The sequence below is a fragment of the Erythranthe guttata genome, chromosome 11 (genome assembly GCF_056151865.1).
Source record: "Erythranthe guttata isolate IM_541 chromosome 11, IM_541, whole genome shotgun sequence".
NCBI classification, from domain to species: domain Eukaryota; kingdom Viridiplantae; phylum Streptophyta; class Magnoliopsida; order Lamiales; family Phrymaceae; genus Erythranthe; species Erythranthe guttata.
In genome coordinates this window covers 18852290-18870052 of record NC_142543.1, presented here as the reverse complement: position 1 = coordinate 18870052, position 17763 = coordinate 18852290, and the positions used below count along the sequence as shown (strand labels likewise).

At 30.4% G+C, this 17763-nt stretch overlaps 2 protein-coding genes across 3 annotated transcripts; one reads left to right on the top strand and one right to left on the bottom strand.

Annotated features, from left to right (window-relative positions):
- The first annotated feature begins 478 nt into the window (after window positions 1-478).
- Window positions 479-1429, top strand: LOC105960950 (uncharacterized). The gene has a single exon (XM_012985170.2). It carries the CDS (start codon window positions 525-527, stop codon window positions 1281-1283), a length of 759 nt encoding a protein of 252 aa, XP_012840624.2. The 5' UTR covers window positions 479-524; the 3' UTR covers window positions 1284-1429.
- Window positions 1430-11512: 10083 nt separating this feature from the next.
- Window positions 11513-12948, bottom strand: LOC105960857 (uncharacterized). Of its 2 annotated transcripts, none has more exons than XM_012985067.2 (2): window positions 12826-12948; window positions 11513-12183 (listed from the first exon to the last, which is right to left on the bottom strand). In XM_012985067.2, exons 1-2 carry the CDS (start codon window positions 12897-12899, stop codon window positions 11688-11690), a joined length of 570 nt encoding a protein of 189 aa, XP_012840521.2. In that variant the 5' UTR covers window positions 12900-12948; the 3' UTR covers window positions 11513-11687. The 2 variants fall into 2 exon arrangements, with proteins under 2 accessions (XP_012840521.2, XP_088681585.1); XM_088825459.1 differs by having other exon boundaries at window positions 11513-12186; window positions 12826-12938.
- Window positions 12949-17763: the final 4815 nt, after the last annotated feature.

Genomic DNA, 17763 nt, shown 5'->3' with positions numbered 1-17763 from the left:
TATGTCAAAAGAAATAGAACATAATAATCACAAGGGTCATAGTTAAAAAAATATTATTGATAATTTTGTTAATATATAAATATATGTTCAACAATTATAAGGACTAATACAATAAAATTACATTATTCACATACAATACATTTTCAGTTATCAAACAAACTTAAACGTTCAGTGTTCTGCATTTCGACATTGGTCTTAATCATTCAGCCATGTATTTAACATTCAATGTTCATCGATTAATTTTGTCAAACATAAACTCATAACAGTCATTTACATTTTGCACCGATGTAAACATTATTTTCATATTTTACAAATGGTTTAATACTTCAACCCCAAGTTAATACAACCATAAAAGCAAACATAGGTTTCAAATTTGACCACTAAATTGAATCGTAACATATATCCAACTTCATTAAATTCCTACCAAAAAATACACATATAAATATACATCTAGACCATTACACATTTCCTCAAATCCATAAGAAACAAAAAAAAAATTATAATAAAATACATACAACCAAAATATGTCGAAATCGAGCACTATGATCAAGTTCATAGTCGTCCTCATAATCAACGTCGGATTTTTCCTCAACGAATCCGAAGCAACGAAACTCAGGAGACCAATTCACGGTGGGCCCACACCATCACCACTCCCATCACCCCGAAACCATACTCTAACAACACTAGCTCATAGTCCGCAAGAGAAGCTAACTCCTCAATACAAACATTTCTTGGAAGAATGCGAAAAACGAATGACCGAGAAATGCGCCGAAGAAATCTTCCAAGACATATTCCAAAACAAAACCATCACCAAGAAATGTTGCTACAAGTTGGTCGACATGGGGCCCGACTGCCACCGGGTAATGATCCAACGGGAAAAAGACTTAATCAAAAGCAAGAAAGAGAGGAACACAATCGTATCGAGGAGCGAGAATTTATGGAAAAGGTGCCTGAAAGTCACGCCGGTGAAGAAAAACAGACACTACCCGAAGGTCCCACCACGTCAATATCTTCCGGGGTACGAGAAATTCTTGCAGGAATGCGAGAACAAGATGACGGATAAATGCGGGAACGAGGTTATGGAAGTTGTGTTGGAGAAGAAGACGAAGAATGTGGACAAGGGTTGCTGCTCGAAGCTTATGACGATGGGGTACGATTGCCACCAAGAGATGCTATTGAGACTTGAGCATTTAGCGACCAAAATTAGCGACAAAAGTGGGGTTAAGAAGAGAGGTCATCAAATGTGGAAACATTGTGAAAAAATCACAGGTCACCACAAGTAAAAAACAAAAAAGGAAGAAAAAAGATAAAAAAAAAAACCATGGACAATGCGTATTCATATAGTTTTAATGAATTTATGCCCTTGAGTAATATTAATAATAATAAATAGATCAACAGTGTAAAGACATTTATTACTGTAACAGTTAAATCAACAGCTAAATTATGTTTGCAAAAGACTAGAAACTTCTAAAATTAATTTCGGGACATTTGTTGAAAAATATAAAACTTAACAAGCACGTATTCATTTTGCTCCAGCTGTCGAATCTGGTCGAGCATCTGCACACATTCTTCATGTGGGCCATCTCCATAAGGGATATTCCCCAATTTAACCGTATAAGACTCTAGTGCGCACAATATTTGGTAGATAAACACGTTTAGCGTAGAACCAATCTCGTCATAATACCACGTGGGATAATCATCCATAGCCGTCGTTTGGTACTCCCTAATAAGCTCGACCTCAAGCATCTGTTGCTTGTGATAAGATTCCAGCTGATCTATGATTCTCTCCATCGCCATGTCATCATAGTCAATGAAGGTTTGGTCAACGATCGGCGGTGGCGGTAGTATCTCTGCCGGCGGCACGACTGGTAGCGGAAGTGGAAGCGGCGGAGGTGGGTGGATCTTTGTGGCTGAACTATAATAGGTGCCAAGATTTTTTCTCGATGTGTTGCGTCCTGGAATTCCTTGACGAACCGTTTTGTAACTGAAATAATTAATTCATCTCTGCCGATTCGTCCGTCTTCTTTCTGAATATAAGAAAGAAACGCTAAGACAATTTAAAAACCTTAAGGCATATTTATAAAATATATATATATATATATATATATATATATATATATATATATATATATATATATATATATATATATATATATATATATATATATATCTCCAATTTTGTAATTATTTTTTTTTTGGAATTACTTTCACACCAAACCTCAATAAGTACAATCCTAATTTTTGTATATCTTTTTAATTGTTATTATTATTCTAATCTCCTATTTTCCAGTCTATTTTCTCTATTCTTATTTGCTTCATTTATTTAATGATCAATTTCATTTTATGACAATTAAGTTTAAATTACTTTTTGGAATGAGTTTGTAATATTAAATTGGTAAAAAAAAATTTAATGTTGTCACCGATATTACTAATAAATTTTATTATAATTGTTATTGTCATGTATTAAACTAATCATTATTTTCATTTTTGAAATGTTATCCACGCATCGCAATTTCACTTTTTTCATTGGTTTTTTTTTTCGAAATTCAAAATAACAAATTAAACTGTTATTTCCGAGCTTACAAAGTGCAAAAAAAAAAAAAATCGCACCGGATTATTAAACTTACTAAATAAAATTAAATAAACTTTTTTCGCTATATTATTCGATTGATGGATCTTTTATTGCAACTGGTGGAAATATTAGGTAAAAATATTTGGAATACATATGATTTTCAGATAACTTGATAACGAAATAGCTGAATGATTTTTTTTTCGTAAAATATTTTTTTGTGATAAAAAATATAATTTTTAAATACCACTAAAAATATTAAATTACATTTATTAGCTTTAAAAATCATATGGGGTGCATTATGCATGATATATTGTGTTTCGAGGTTGCAAGGTACTATTAATTTGTTTCAAAAGTGCAAGATGTCAAAATGGTATATTTCAAAGGTGCAAAAGTGGGATTAAGCATTTATAAAACTAACACCGTTAGTTTTCTTGTTCATTTACTTATTTGTCCTCAAACTTTAATTAATAAATTTTGACTTGCCAACCCACATTCTTTTCTTTTTCTTTCTTTTTTTAATAATTAATTTTTTTTTCCAGCACTGTATTACAATGGGCTGATAAAACTAGGTATATATATCTGGATTTTTTTTTGAATATATGTATTTGTTGGTAATATGATTTAATAATTATTAAGTACTAGTATTTCACCCGTGCGTTGCACGGATGTCAGTTTCAAAATGAGAAAAATAAACTTACGAAACGACTCTTTCTTTATAACAACATCAATTCAAGTAAAACAAAATGGAAGGAAATAAAAAAAAACATTAACTTTATCTCTTAATTCAGAGTAGTAACATATAAAATTCAGTTAAATATTAAAAAGAAGAAAACGTGGAGCGCACAAAACACGATATCAAGATTAAGTGAAATCATTTAGAACATATAGTATAACTCTATTTCGTTGAATGCAATCTACTACACCATGTGCTACAAAATAACTAAGTTAACATTAAACACGGTAGCAGAGAAGTAACACAATAGATTTCAAATAACCTGCAAGTTTATCACTAACAACGTTCAATTAGTGATGCACATTACTCAAACAACAATACAACTTATAAATATTGCAAAAGAGATATGATGTATACGCCACTACCAGTACTGATACCAATGTTGAAACTAATATCGATACCAATACGGATGCCGATACTGTTACCAATATTGATACTAATATCGATTATATTGATACTCATACTAATATTAATATTAATACTAATACTAATACTAATACTAATACTAATACTAATACTAATACTAATACTAATACTAATACTAATACTAATACTAATACTAATACTAATACTAATACTAATACTAATACTAATACTAATACTAATACTAATACTAATACTAATACTAATCCTAATATTAATACTAATACTAATACTAATACTAATACTAATACTAAAACTAATACTAATACTAATGTTAATACCAATACTGATACTAATACTGGAACTAAAACCGATACTAATAGTGATACTAATACTAATACTCATACTCGGACCAATACTAATAGTAATACTAATAAGAATACTAATATTCTTATTGATACTAATACTAATACTAAGAATAAGACTAACATTGATACTAATACTAATAATAATACTGATACTTACATTGATAATAATAGTAATATTGATACTAATATTAATACTAATACTAATATTAAGCATAAAGTAATACTGATATTAATACTAATAATAATACTGATACTTATAGTGATACAAATAGTGATATTGATACTAATATTAATACTAATACTAATACTAATACTAATACTAATACTAATACTAATACTAATACTAATACTAATACTAATACTAATACTAATACTAATACTAATACTAATACTAATACTAATACTAATAATAATACTAATACTAATATTCATACTGATACTCATAGTAATATTATATTAATACCAATATTAATATTGATACTGATATTGATAATAATACTGATAATCATAGCAATATTAATATTAATATTAATACTAATACTAACACTGATACTGATACTGATACTGATACTGATATTGATACTGAGACTAATACCGATAATCATATTGATACTCATACTAACATTGATACCCATACTCATACTCATACTGATAATACTATTGATATTGATACTAATACTAATATTGATATTGATAGTGATACTAATATTGATACTAATACTCACAATTATATTGATGCTCATATTAATACCCATAATACTATTGATATTGATACTGATACTAATACTGATACTGATAGTGATACTAATATTGATAGTGATACTGATATTGATATTGATACATATATTAATACTAATACTGATACTCATATTGATACAAATATTGATATTGATACTGATACTAATATTGATACTGATACTGATACTGATGTCGATACTAATGTCGATATTGATAATGATATTGATATTGATACTAATATTGATACTAATATTAATATTAATATCTTACATATAAAAGAAAGAAACGCTGGGCAACCCTAGAAAAACCCTATGGTATTTTGTAATTATTTATTTTTAATATTTTTAATACTACTAATTTTTAATTATGATTTTTAACAATTATCAAAATTGAAACTAACCCGTGAAGAATCCCACCATAATGATACTTCTGTAATTATTTATTTTTAATATTTTTCTCTACTAATTTTCCAACTATAATTTTCAACAATTATTAATCTCATATTTTTCATCAATATATCTCAAATCTTAAGAGATAGTTAAATTGATATTTTTTCACTTTTGAAATGATATACCATTATTTTGTATCAAAAACAATTCTATCCAATCTCGCAACTTTTATATCAAATTCCTTATGTGATGTAGCTGAAATATCAAAAAACACATATTAAATATATAAGAAATTAATATTTAATTATATTATCAAAGTGACATTAAAATTATTTAAAATAATATAAGGGTATATGCAAACGTTAAGACGTGAAAAGAATGATAAACGTTGTTAATATGATAAATTACGAAAATCCTCGTGAACTTAGACTAAATTACGAATATGTGGGAGTTTTTTTCTTAAATTAGCCCAAGTTCAGGGAGTTTTCGTAATTTATCCCTGTTAATATACAACTTGAATTGATTTACACGAATGTCTATATGTTAGAAACTAACATAAAGGCTGATGCTAATGAAAAATATCAATTTCAAGTAAACAAAAGTCACTACAAAATGCTTATATAAATAATAAATGCAAAAATAAAAATGAATTGGTTTTTTGTGTAAATTAGTCGAATAGATTGTGATTTCAAAAAACATAGTGATATAGAATCGATATTAGATTCTTATAAATATTATAAAATAAATAATTTTATTTTACAAATATTTAAAAAATGGAAATTAACAAAATAAATAAATCTTATTATATATGATGGGGAAATAGAAAACTTAAGAATATTTCACTAATTTAGATACATAACTTGTAAGTTAGACAAAAAAACTCATGTATTCCAGTGCCAAAATATAGTAAGACATATACAGTGTTAAAATATTTAATAATCAATTATTTACGCTATAATGCCTTACGTTAATATTTTTATTTTCATATGGTTTAGAATTTTAATTTTAAAAATTAGTCACAATATTTGTAGTTAAACATATTTTTTTTTCCATGATAGGTTGCCTATATTTTTACCCACTCTATAATGGATTGTAAAAATCTCATATAAGTTCGATATGGTACCAATATCGTGCCAAATGAAATGACAACCACTAATTTGGTATTTGTTAGATAATATTTTGGTGGTATATAATGATACTTGACATTTGATACTTTTCCATTCATAATCATAATATTGCATCAAACTTTCTCAATCTGGAAAGACACAAACATAATTATGCAATTACTTCTCGTATAATTTTAGTCTATAATGGTAATATGTAAATATCTTATTGAGTTTATTTGTAACTAAAAATGGATCGTATAAACTACTTATTTGTCGATTGATATTGTATTTGTGAATGTAAAATATTTAAAGTAAGAGCACCTTAAGTGTCGTTATTAACTGTGCTATCAAAACCTTTAACCACCATTTTCATACTCAAAAAGAGTAATTTTTAATTCCAATGGAGTTATGAAATGAGGGTTGTATTTTGATATTTCATCTTTCGGAATGTAAAAATACATCATGCTGAATAAAATAACAAACTTGAATTATGAATTTAACCACCTCATTGTCCATTTATAAAATGACATGTGGCAATTAGATATATAGATTATTTTAATTATTTTTAATTAACAACCATTTAATACCTATGGTTGGAGCAAATATAGTTAGATAAATATTAAAATAAAATATTAAATATTATATAAATATTTGCAAACTCATTTTGGCACTTTTGGGTTGGAGTTACTCTAGATATGTACTTAATTATATTTATCAAAGTTATAGAGAAATACTTATTAGTGTAATACAATATATATAGTATGTACGATCAGTATACATTTTAAACAAAATAATTGATATTCTTAATATTTGGTTTTAAATAAAGTGAATAAACAAATTTAATCCCAAAGATTTAGAATAACGTTGTTATATTTTAAAATATATAAAATCAATTCTTTTATTTTTTTAATCAATTGATTAATTTTAACTTATGTTAATCAATTTATTAGTATAATCATGGGAAAGTTTGTATTTTTATTAGTATATAATTAAAAAAGTTAAATCAATCATAAAATTTATTTTCATTGGATTCAGTGAAGAAAAAAGAGAAGTTAAAACAATAACATGAAATTCATGTAGTAAAATTTTCAAGAAGGTAAATAATTGAGAGTATATTATTGTACGCATGGCTGAAAAAAAATAGTGTCAATTTTTGCCATATAGTAAATTGGAACATGTATATTTCTTTTATGTAGATAATATTAATATATAATATTAAATTAGTAAAAAAAATAAACATATTCTCTGGCCATGTTCAAATCAAATGTATAATATTCCAATGATTTATTCTGCAATATTTTTTTGTATATAAATCCAAGTTTATGAATTAAAATACAAAATTTTCGTAACACCAGCAATCATGCAATTATAATAAGTGAAAATTTTAAATCGAATTTTAATAACTTTAAATTAAATTAATTAATATTAAAATTAAATTAAAAAATAAAACTATTTAGAGTTTCCAAGAAAGTTGATATATTTAGAGCATTTTATAAATGGTATGATATAAATATATAATAAAAATTTAAATATCTATTTAATTTTGGAAAATGGTGACATGTTTTTTGATGATTTATTTTCACCAATCAATTTGCCACATGTGATGAAATTGAATACATGTCACCATTTGAAATTGACAAATGTCAATCAATTAGGTGTGCAATTCAACTTTTATATATTATATAGATTTTAATGAACCTATGTGTATAAATAGATACAAATATAGTTAATTGAGGGTTAAAACGTAAAAAAAATATTGCAGCTATATAAGTGATTAAAAAATGAAAAAAGTCAACTCGCCACATCATCACACACAGACGGACCGAAAATGAAGGGACAAAAAATGAAGAGGCTATTTTATTACGATTTGTATTTCAAGGGAGGCTTTTGTGACAAACCCTATTTTAGATGTGTTGGTAATCAAGTAATTAAGTGAACGAATCTTGACCAAGTGTGTGTGTGTGTATGCAGTTTGTTATATTAATTATTAGGTGCAATATGCCAAACACCCTTCATTAAGATTTTAATTCTTGATAAATTCTTTTTCTATAAATGATATATGAGATAAATCCAATGGGTCTGAAAAACCATATATGCCCCCACTAACTATTAATTAGTATAATTATTTAATTTTAAAAAAAATTATACCCATAATCTACACCTAAATCTTCTCCAAAAATTATTCCCCTCATCAAGCCAATTCAGTTTTTTTCCTTTTCCTTTTTTTTTTATTTTGTTTAATGGTTTTCTTTATTTCGATTTAAAAAAAAGTTGTAATTATTTTTTTTATTTTCGGTTTTTTATTTTCATTTATTTTTTTTTATTTATATTTTTCATGTTTTTTATTTTAATTTAAAAAAAATGGTTTTATTTTTATTTTCGTTTTTTCATGGTTTTTCTTTTTTCTTAATTTCAATTTTTTTTAAATGATTTTTTTTTTCTTTCCAGATTTTTTAAATAAAAACCACTCTATATAAACATGAAAGCCACTATGTATAAACAGTTATATAAACATGAAAACCACTATGTATAACAACTATATAACATGAAAACCACTTTGTAAAACGACTATGTAAACTTGAAAACCACTATGTGTAACAACTATGTCAACATAAAAACCACTCTGTATATACAGTTATATAACCACTATAAAATTGTTGAAAACCACTGTAAATTTATCAAAGACAAAGCCTGACATTACGAAAACCACTCCGTATAATCAGCTATATAAACATGAAAACCAATTTGTATAAAACATCTATATAAACATGAAAACCACTTTATATACACAACTATATAAACATCGAAAATCACTATGAATTCTAACAAGAAAACATCAAAAAATCTGCGAAAAAGAAAATATAAAACCACTATAAAGGACACCATCTTCTCTCCAATGAACCCTAGAGCATAGTCCGTGTAATTATTTATTTCTCTTTTTCTCGTTATTTGAAACGTAAACCACTATTTGGAAAAAATCATCATCTTCTTCCTCCCATCAGCAATTTCGTCAAGAAAATCATTATAAAATTTGAAATAGATTTATGATTATCAGCGTCAACATCACTGGCATATGTGAACGTGTAAAGAGAGGAACTCATTTTTAGGATTATATACTGTAAAGACCAGAAACACTAGAATTGGAAATAGATGAAAGCAACAAACCTGTTATCGTCGATTTTATCAAAGGGTGTCTGGCAAGATTTATCAGATACTCACATTCTTCCTTAGACTGTTAATAAAATAGTTACAGAAAAAAGTTATGTCAAATCAGCCCGAAATTAACGACGGCGACGAATCAAATCAAAACAACTCTCCGGATTTCGAACTCGAAGATTCTCTGAAGAAATTGTTCAATTGCGACCAAAACGACGCCGTCAGAAGCAGCATTCATGCTGAGGTGGAGGAGGCGTTGGCAGAAGTCGCCGGTGGCGACAATTACTCGTCGCCGGATTTTAAACGGCGGCTGTGAAATATTAAAAAAAATAGGGTAAATTACAAACACCCCCTGAGGTATGATCAAATTACAAAAACACCCCTCTTGTTTGGATAATTACAACCACCCCCCTCAACTCATCAAATTTAGTGGAATCTTCGAGATTATATGGAATATTATCACTTTTGTACCCGTTTTATCCCATTCAAACTCTACATTATGAAGCAAGATGACCATAATATGTGATTTTTAGCTTGTATATATCAGTTGGTGGTGCATCGGAAACTGTATTTTTTACACAAAGAGTACAAACTAGAGCACATTTCACGGAATCTAGATGACTATGTTGAATTTGGCACCATAAAGGTACGAAAAAATCATAGTTGAGGGGGGTAGATGTAATTATCCAAACAAGAGGGGTTTTTTTGTAATTTGACCATACCTCAGGGGGGTTTTTGTAATTTACCCAAAAAAATAATAATAAAAAATCTTTATTTTATTCATAGGAATTCTTGTCCTCCAACTTATAATTAACTAGACTTAAACATCAGTTGACAACAATTGATAAGCAACAAAGATTTTACACGTAATGTCGATATTTCACCTATTTACTCTTAACAATTAATTTCTCATTAAATATTTCTCTGTTGCTTAAAGCATATCCAATTTTTTGATTAAAAATTAAAATATATATTAAACCTAAATTCTAACATTTTCTGCCGAATTTTATTAAAGGCATCTGCAAATCGAAGTGGGAGAAAAGCTGCCGGATTCCGTCGGGGAACTACGAAGATGAACTGTAGATGAATGAGCGGCGACGATTGATGTGGTGGATGACGAGGAGGCAGGCAGATGCGGTGATGATGGGGAGGCGGTGGAGAGGGATTTCTCACCCTCGGTGAAGAGGGCCGAGATTTGGAGAAGAGATCGCAATTAACGTAACGTGAGTTATAGGGTTAGGTAACTGGTATAAGTATAATAGTGAATTAAATTATTTATGATTAATTAAATAATATTTTGGATTTATCTTAAAAAAGGAAAAAAAATTTGGACCTCTCTTAATTGGACACTGCATATGAGGGGTGTTTGTGAAATAATCCCTAATTATTAATGACGTTGGGTTTACTAATTTCGGGGTGGGTTTCATAATCATTGTGGTTATTGTTTTCAAAAAATAAGAACGAAAAAAAAAAGAATAATCTGAAATTTCATTGAATCCGTTTACATTTTATTTACCAACAACAATAAAAAAGAATCGGGTTGTAAAATTAACATTGTGATTCCTATTACAAGTATCTTAATTGTTGAAATTAGGTTTTCAAGGAGTTGGGGTAATGTATATATAAAAAAAATTTCTTATTTGCAAATAACTATGAATGTGGTGGATTTATTTGCAAGACAAAAAAGATAAATGTCCATTTTTTTTTTTTTATTCAAGTGCTCTTGTCATGGACTTATTCGTCATTTACCCAAATAAAAAAACTTTGTTTAGACTATCTATAGATCTACAATTTCAGTGTGAGGTCAAAAAGGTTCACTATTTATGGGGAATATAATATGTGACTGAAAAAATCAAAATTCTGAATTTCGATGATTCCAATTTGAAAATTTCTGATTTTGAAACATTATGTCATTTAAAAATCCGAAATTTTGATTTTTTTCTCGAAATAATATTTTTGTGATAACTGAATTGATATTACTTTTTCAATTTTATTAAGAAGAAAAAAATTGAGAATTTTTATTCAATTGTCACCCAAAACAGTAAATATCTATTATTCGCATGGATTAATGGTCCAATTTACAACAATAACAAGAATAATGCATATATAAACCCCCAAAAAAATCAAACATTTCCTATTAATTCAAAAAAAAATTATTAATAACGTATATATTATTATGAGTTAAGTAATAAAACAAAAAAATGATGGGATACTATTTTTTTTAATTAAAGAATCCGCAGTCAACCATATGGAATACTTTAATTAATTATGTCGGTGTTGTCGAAGCCGGTGGAGTATCGACATACATTCTTGAAACGGGGCTTGTTCAAAATAGGAACTATCGCCCAATTTATCCGCAAAAGATTCTATTGCGCACATGATGTTGTAGATAAATACACATAGTGTCGTATGAATCTCGTCGGTATACCACGCGGGCATTGTTACCATAGCCCTAGTTCGGTAATCTTTAATCTGCTCCACCTCGGCATGCCGTTGCTTGTAATACAATTCCAGCTGCTCAACTCTCCTGTTCACGATGTCTTCATCATCATAGTCATCGTCATTGGCGATTGGTGGTGGTAGCATCACCGACGATGCAATTGGCGGCGGTAGAGGCGGCGGCGGTGGTGGGTGGTGGTGGTGGTTCGTGTTGGCTGAATAATGGTGATTATAATAGGCAGCGAATTCCTCTCTCACAGAGTCCAACGCATCTTGGTAATCCTCCGCGAATTCTTCTGCTGCACGAATACGGTATTTGCTGCTATTCATCACGAATACGGTTGAGTTTAGTTGATTCAAATTGAACCAAATCATTATAAACATTAATGTAAGTAACAACCGGTTATTTATATGCTACACCTGGTGAAGACTACATCATGTGATTCTTTACTATTGATCACAGGGGCGAGTCCACCCTTAGGCAAGGGGGGACTCAAGCTCACCCTCAATTTACAATTCCCTCCCTATATTATACTATCTATCTATTTAGCCCACTCAAAATTTATTAATTAGCCCCCCAAAAGTTCAATTAATGCAAAAGAAGCCCCATTTTTTTAATTAGCCTACTCAAAATCCTAATTAATGCAAAAAAAGTCACAAATTTTATTAATTAGCCCACCCAAAATCCAAATTAATGCCAAAACAAAAAAAACTCTGAAATTTGGTGTGTCTTTTTTTTTTTTCATTTCTTCTTTTCCTATTTTCTGATTTTATTACAAAAAAATCCTACAAAAATTCAAGGTCGCTGCCGAAAATTAAAGCCACATGTACCAAATTCCTGGACTCACCATTGTACACACACCAATGTGAATATGAGTGTGTGTGTGTGTATATATGAATGATAAAGATCTATCAGGTGTAATTCACTCGATGTAGCATAGAATAGACAAACCGTAACAACCTCAATTGCTTATCCGTAGATTTGACAAGCTCCTCAAATAAACGCGTCTCAACAACGCGCCGATCCGATCCCATATATAAGTCACTGATAAGATAATCAATCTCACGGACAACTTTTCAAGACAGACTGATAAAAAGAAAAACTTATATATATATATATATATATATATATATATATATATATATATATATATATATATATATAAAAAGAAAAGTTAAAAGTTGGAAACGACTAATTCAACTTCTCCCACATAAATAGCTTTTGTAACTCATGCAACCCAATCATAGCTCTACAATTCCTCATCTAGAGAGAGAATTCTAAAACATTTGAGCTAGTTTAGATGAGAGTGAGCATTAGAAATGGATCATCCGTTTGATGACACGTGGACAAAATTGACAACTAATTAATTTTTTATGGGACCCAGCTTTAAGTATATACCACTCCCTTAATTTAGTGTCCGAGAGGGATTGTAGTTTTCGGACCGTAATCAGCTAATAAAAATGCACCACATAGAATTAGTACGAACCCAGTAAAAGAAAGTACGATCCATGGGTTACTAGTAAAATTACATAAAAACTCCTTTTAATTAAACTTAAAGTTATAATTAAAAATCAATAATTTAAAAGTTTATTAAAAATTGAAATTTAAAATCGTTTAAATAAAAAGTTACGACTTATTCTTTAACGATCGCTTAACCCTAATCTCCCTAATGGCTTTTTTCATCATCGAGCTTTCCTCTTGAAAGAACAACATCGATCGTCTCTCGAAAAGAAAAAAGAAAAAAAAAATCATCAACGATCTTTTCCTCTGTTACTCATTATTTCCTCTCTGTGCAAAAAGGAAAACAAGAAACTAAAGGAGTAGGGTTTTGATTTTTCGTTTGTTTATCTAATTCAAGGATTGCAAAAAGGAAAACATGAATCTAAAAAAAGAAATAGTGGGTTTCAATTTGATAAAAAGCTTCGTATATCAATAGTATCTTGCTCATTTGATATATTGCTAATTGTGATATTCGGAGATTTAAACTTCAAGAAACTTGAGCTTCGAAAAAGAAATAGGGTAAATTCCACTTTACCCCCTTGTACTCTGCCCAAGAACCGCTTTACCCCCTCGTACTCTTAATTTCGTCGATTTACCCCCTTGTACTTATACAATTTCCCAATACAACCCTCTTCGTCAACTTTTTTCGATTTTGACTCTGACGCCATTTGGTCAGGAGTCAAAATATTGACGTAAATATTGAATTTTTTCGATTTTGACTCTCGAGATTAGAAAAGAGAAAGTTTCACACATTCATGTATTTTTTTCTTTGCACTGGGTGGAATCGATCAATTTTTGGGTCTTGATTTTTACTAAGTTAGGGGTTCAATTTGGGGATATCTTGGAAGGGGAAGTGGTGGGAGAAGAAGAAATGACAATATTGACGGAGGAGAAACAACGCGTTATAGGCAGTGGCAATTTACAGAGTTGACCAAATGGCGTTAGAGTCAAAATCGACAAAAATTGAAGGAAAGGGTTGTATTGGGAAATTGTACAAGTACAAGGGGGTAAATCGATAAAATTGAGAGTACGAGGGGGTAAAGTGACTCTCAGGCAGAGTACGAGGGGGTAAAGTGGAATTTACCCAAAGAAATATGGTGCAAATCTTGTTAACTTTAAATTGAGGTTTTCACTTAAGATAAAAACCCCTAAATAAATAATTTCCGGTGAAAGACCTTGTTTAACTTGCAAAAACCCCTTCATAAGGAGTACAAATTTTACCAGCCAACCAAAAACAAGAATCAAGAAATTTACACGACCTAAATAACAAGATTAAGAGATACCAAATATTTTTTTAAACACTGGTTATTAACTAAATTATCTAGAAATTATTGGAATTATGTCCCAACAAAAGTCTAATATTTGAGATAATACTTTATTATCATAAGAGAACAAATTCGTTCCACGCACACAATCGACTTGTTTCCTAAATTTCAAGTTATCCTCTGGCAATCGTAAATTTGCAATTCAATTAAAATTTAAAATGAAATAAACAAAAAAAAAATATTGTCGTTTGTCAAATGTACCGATAACCGCTTGGCGAACGCCATCGCAAAAGCTAATGATCTTAGTTGTAATGAAGGTTTTCTTGAATTTGGCTATATTTCTTCTAAATAAAAAATAAAAAAAAATTCACAATTATGCATTGAAATTCGTTACCTGGTGAATATAACCAATATGGTCGACGGTACCCAATTAAACCCTAGTTCATTCTCCCCATATTTAGCAATTATGCCAAATATCGTATAAGACCATAAGGGCCTACTTATTACGAATAGGTCCATAACACAATTTCTTCCACCTAAAATGACAGACAAGATTCTCAAGCCTTCGATTTCATCCATCAATCCATAATTTCAACAATTAATGAATTATTTAGTGTTTGTGTTGATCAATCGATACACCAATTTTGATGATGATGATAATGATGATGATGATGATTACATAAATTTGACATTTGGAATAAAATGTGGACGTAGAAAAATTGGATCATGGCAATGCCATAAAAGCTTACCTACATACTACAGCCCAAGGTTCATCTAATTAAATCTCCACAAGGCTTTCTTAATAAATCATATATTTATGGCGCCTTCTACTACAATTACTTTTATCCAGCCGCATTTTCTAAACATTCTATCTGGAACAGTTAATAAAATATTTATTACGAATTTAATTGATTGAGATGGCTAAGACACCAGCTGATAGTTTTTTGGTAAGTTTTCTTATCTTTTACTATTTTCCTTTTTCTACTATTTTTCTTTTATATTTTTTTTAATTAATTAATTTATTTATTTACAGGGAGATCTTGAAGTTGCAGAAGTTAGTTGATGTTGAGACAATCGATATTGTTGATAAACTTACGAAGAGTAAGGTTGAAAGAATCAAGATGACGATAGGAGTTCAGAAGGTTGTCGAAGATGAAGAGGAGGGAGATGAAATAGGGGAGGGGCTCGGAGAAGTTGAAAAGTGGGGTGTGTTGGGTCCCATCGGGATGCAACTCAACAATCCTCCACTCGAAAAAAGGACCAGATAGGTCGGACCATAAAAGACCATCGAGCCTCGAACAAAGGAATACCGAGTCTCTCACTTGGAGCTCGTTGAGTCACCTGCTATTTGCGCACCGGGAGCTCACCATTTTTCTTCGGCACCGAGGATTCGGGAATTTCACACAGATTCCGGCAATTTTCACCACATGGTTAGGTGGGTCATTGCTCTGATACCACTCACAAATTCCACATTGGTATGATGTTGTCTCAATTGGCTGGGCCTAACTGGTTTTGATCTTGGGTTTTCCCCAAAAGGCCACATACCAATGGAGATGTTATCCCCTCCTTATAAATGAGAGATCTTTCCTATATTAAACGGATGTGGGACATTGTTTGCACCTCAACAATCCTCAACTCGAACAAATGGCCACATAAATTGGACCACAAAGGACCATCGAGCCTCCCCACAATTTGCGCGTGGGGCTCACACCATCTTTGTTTCAAAGCGCACCGAGCCTCGAACAAAGGAACCCCGAGCCTCCCACCTGGAGCTCGTCGAGCCACCTGCCATTTGCAATCAACCACTGTAACAATTAGCAGGTTTAGGCACAAGTATCCACGTATGGTTAACATACGGCGATTTCATTTCATCATTCATAGCATTTAACCATTCGGTAGATTTATTAGATTTCAACGCATTTTTATACGACTTAGGCTCATTTCCATCTAATGATTCAAACACATTGAAAACATGGAAGGCAAGGTGAAAATCATCAAAGTGTTTAGGTTTCCTAACATGCTCACGTCTAGGTCTATCCCTACAAAATTGATAGTCAGACAAATCATCCACATTAGGCAAATCAGTTTCAACGGTTTGATCTTGCAGATTTTCAGATAATTCAGAATCACTCACATCATCAGATTTAATAACCAAAATTCCCTTTCAACCAAAGCCTATATCCCTTAACCCCATCGGGGTATCCTAAGAAAACACATTTCACGGAACGGGATTCAAGTTTATCACCTTTATGGTGAACAAAAGCAGCGCAACCAAAAACATGCAAGTTTGACAAATCTACTTTCTTACCACACCACACAGATTTGGGTAAATCGCCATTTAATGGCACAGATGGAGAACGATTAATCAAATAAGTAGCAGTCAAAATTGCTTCACCCCAGAACAATTTTGGCATTCCATAACTAGTTAACATAACCCTCACTCTTTCGAGAAGGGTTCTGTTCATTCGTTCGGCCACACCATTTTGTTGTGGGGTGTGCACAATAGATTTATGCCTTCTAATTCCAGATTCAGAACACAAAGAATCGAATTCAAGGTTGCAAAGTTCAGTTCTGTTGTTTGTCCTAAGTGTTTTTATCCGTTTACCAGTTTAATTTTCAATCAATGTTTTCCAGGTTTTAAGTTTGTCAAAGAAATCATATTTTTGCTTTGACAGGAAAACAAACACTTTACGAGAATAATCATCAATGATAGACAGAAAATAACGGTTCTCACCATGTGTAGGAACACTGGCGGGACCCCACACATCAACATGAATATATTTTAGGATTTATGTGCATCTAGATGGATTAGGGGAAGGGTTTTCAGGAAAAGGAACATGCGTTTGTTTACCTAGAATGCATGAATCACATAGAGTCACAGAAGACACTTTATCATTTCCAAAATACTGATTTTTATGCAATATACTAAGTCCTTTATTACTCATGTGACCTAGCCGTTTATGCCATAATTCTGATAAATCATTTTGGACCACATTCACAAATGCAGAAGATTGAGCAAACAAACATACATATTTTCCATTCTCAAAGCCTTAAACAAATAACGACTGCCCTTCATAATATTCATGTAACCATTTCCCCAATCCCCACGAAAACATCATCTTGAAATTATGAC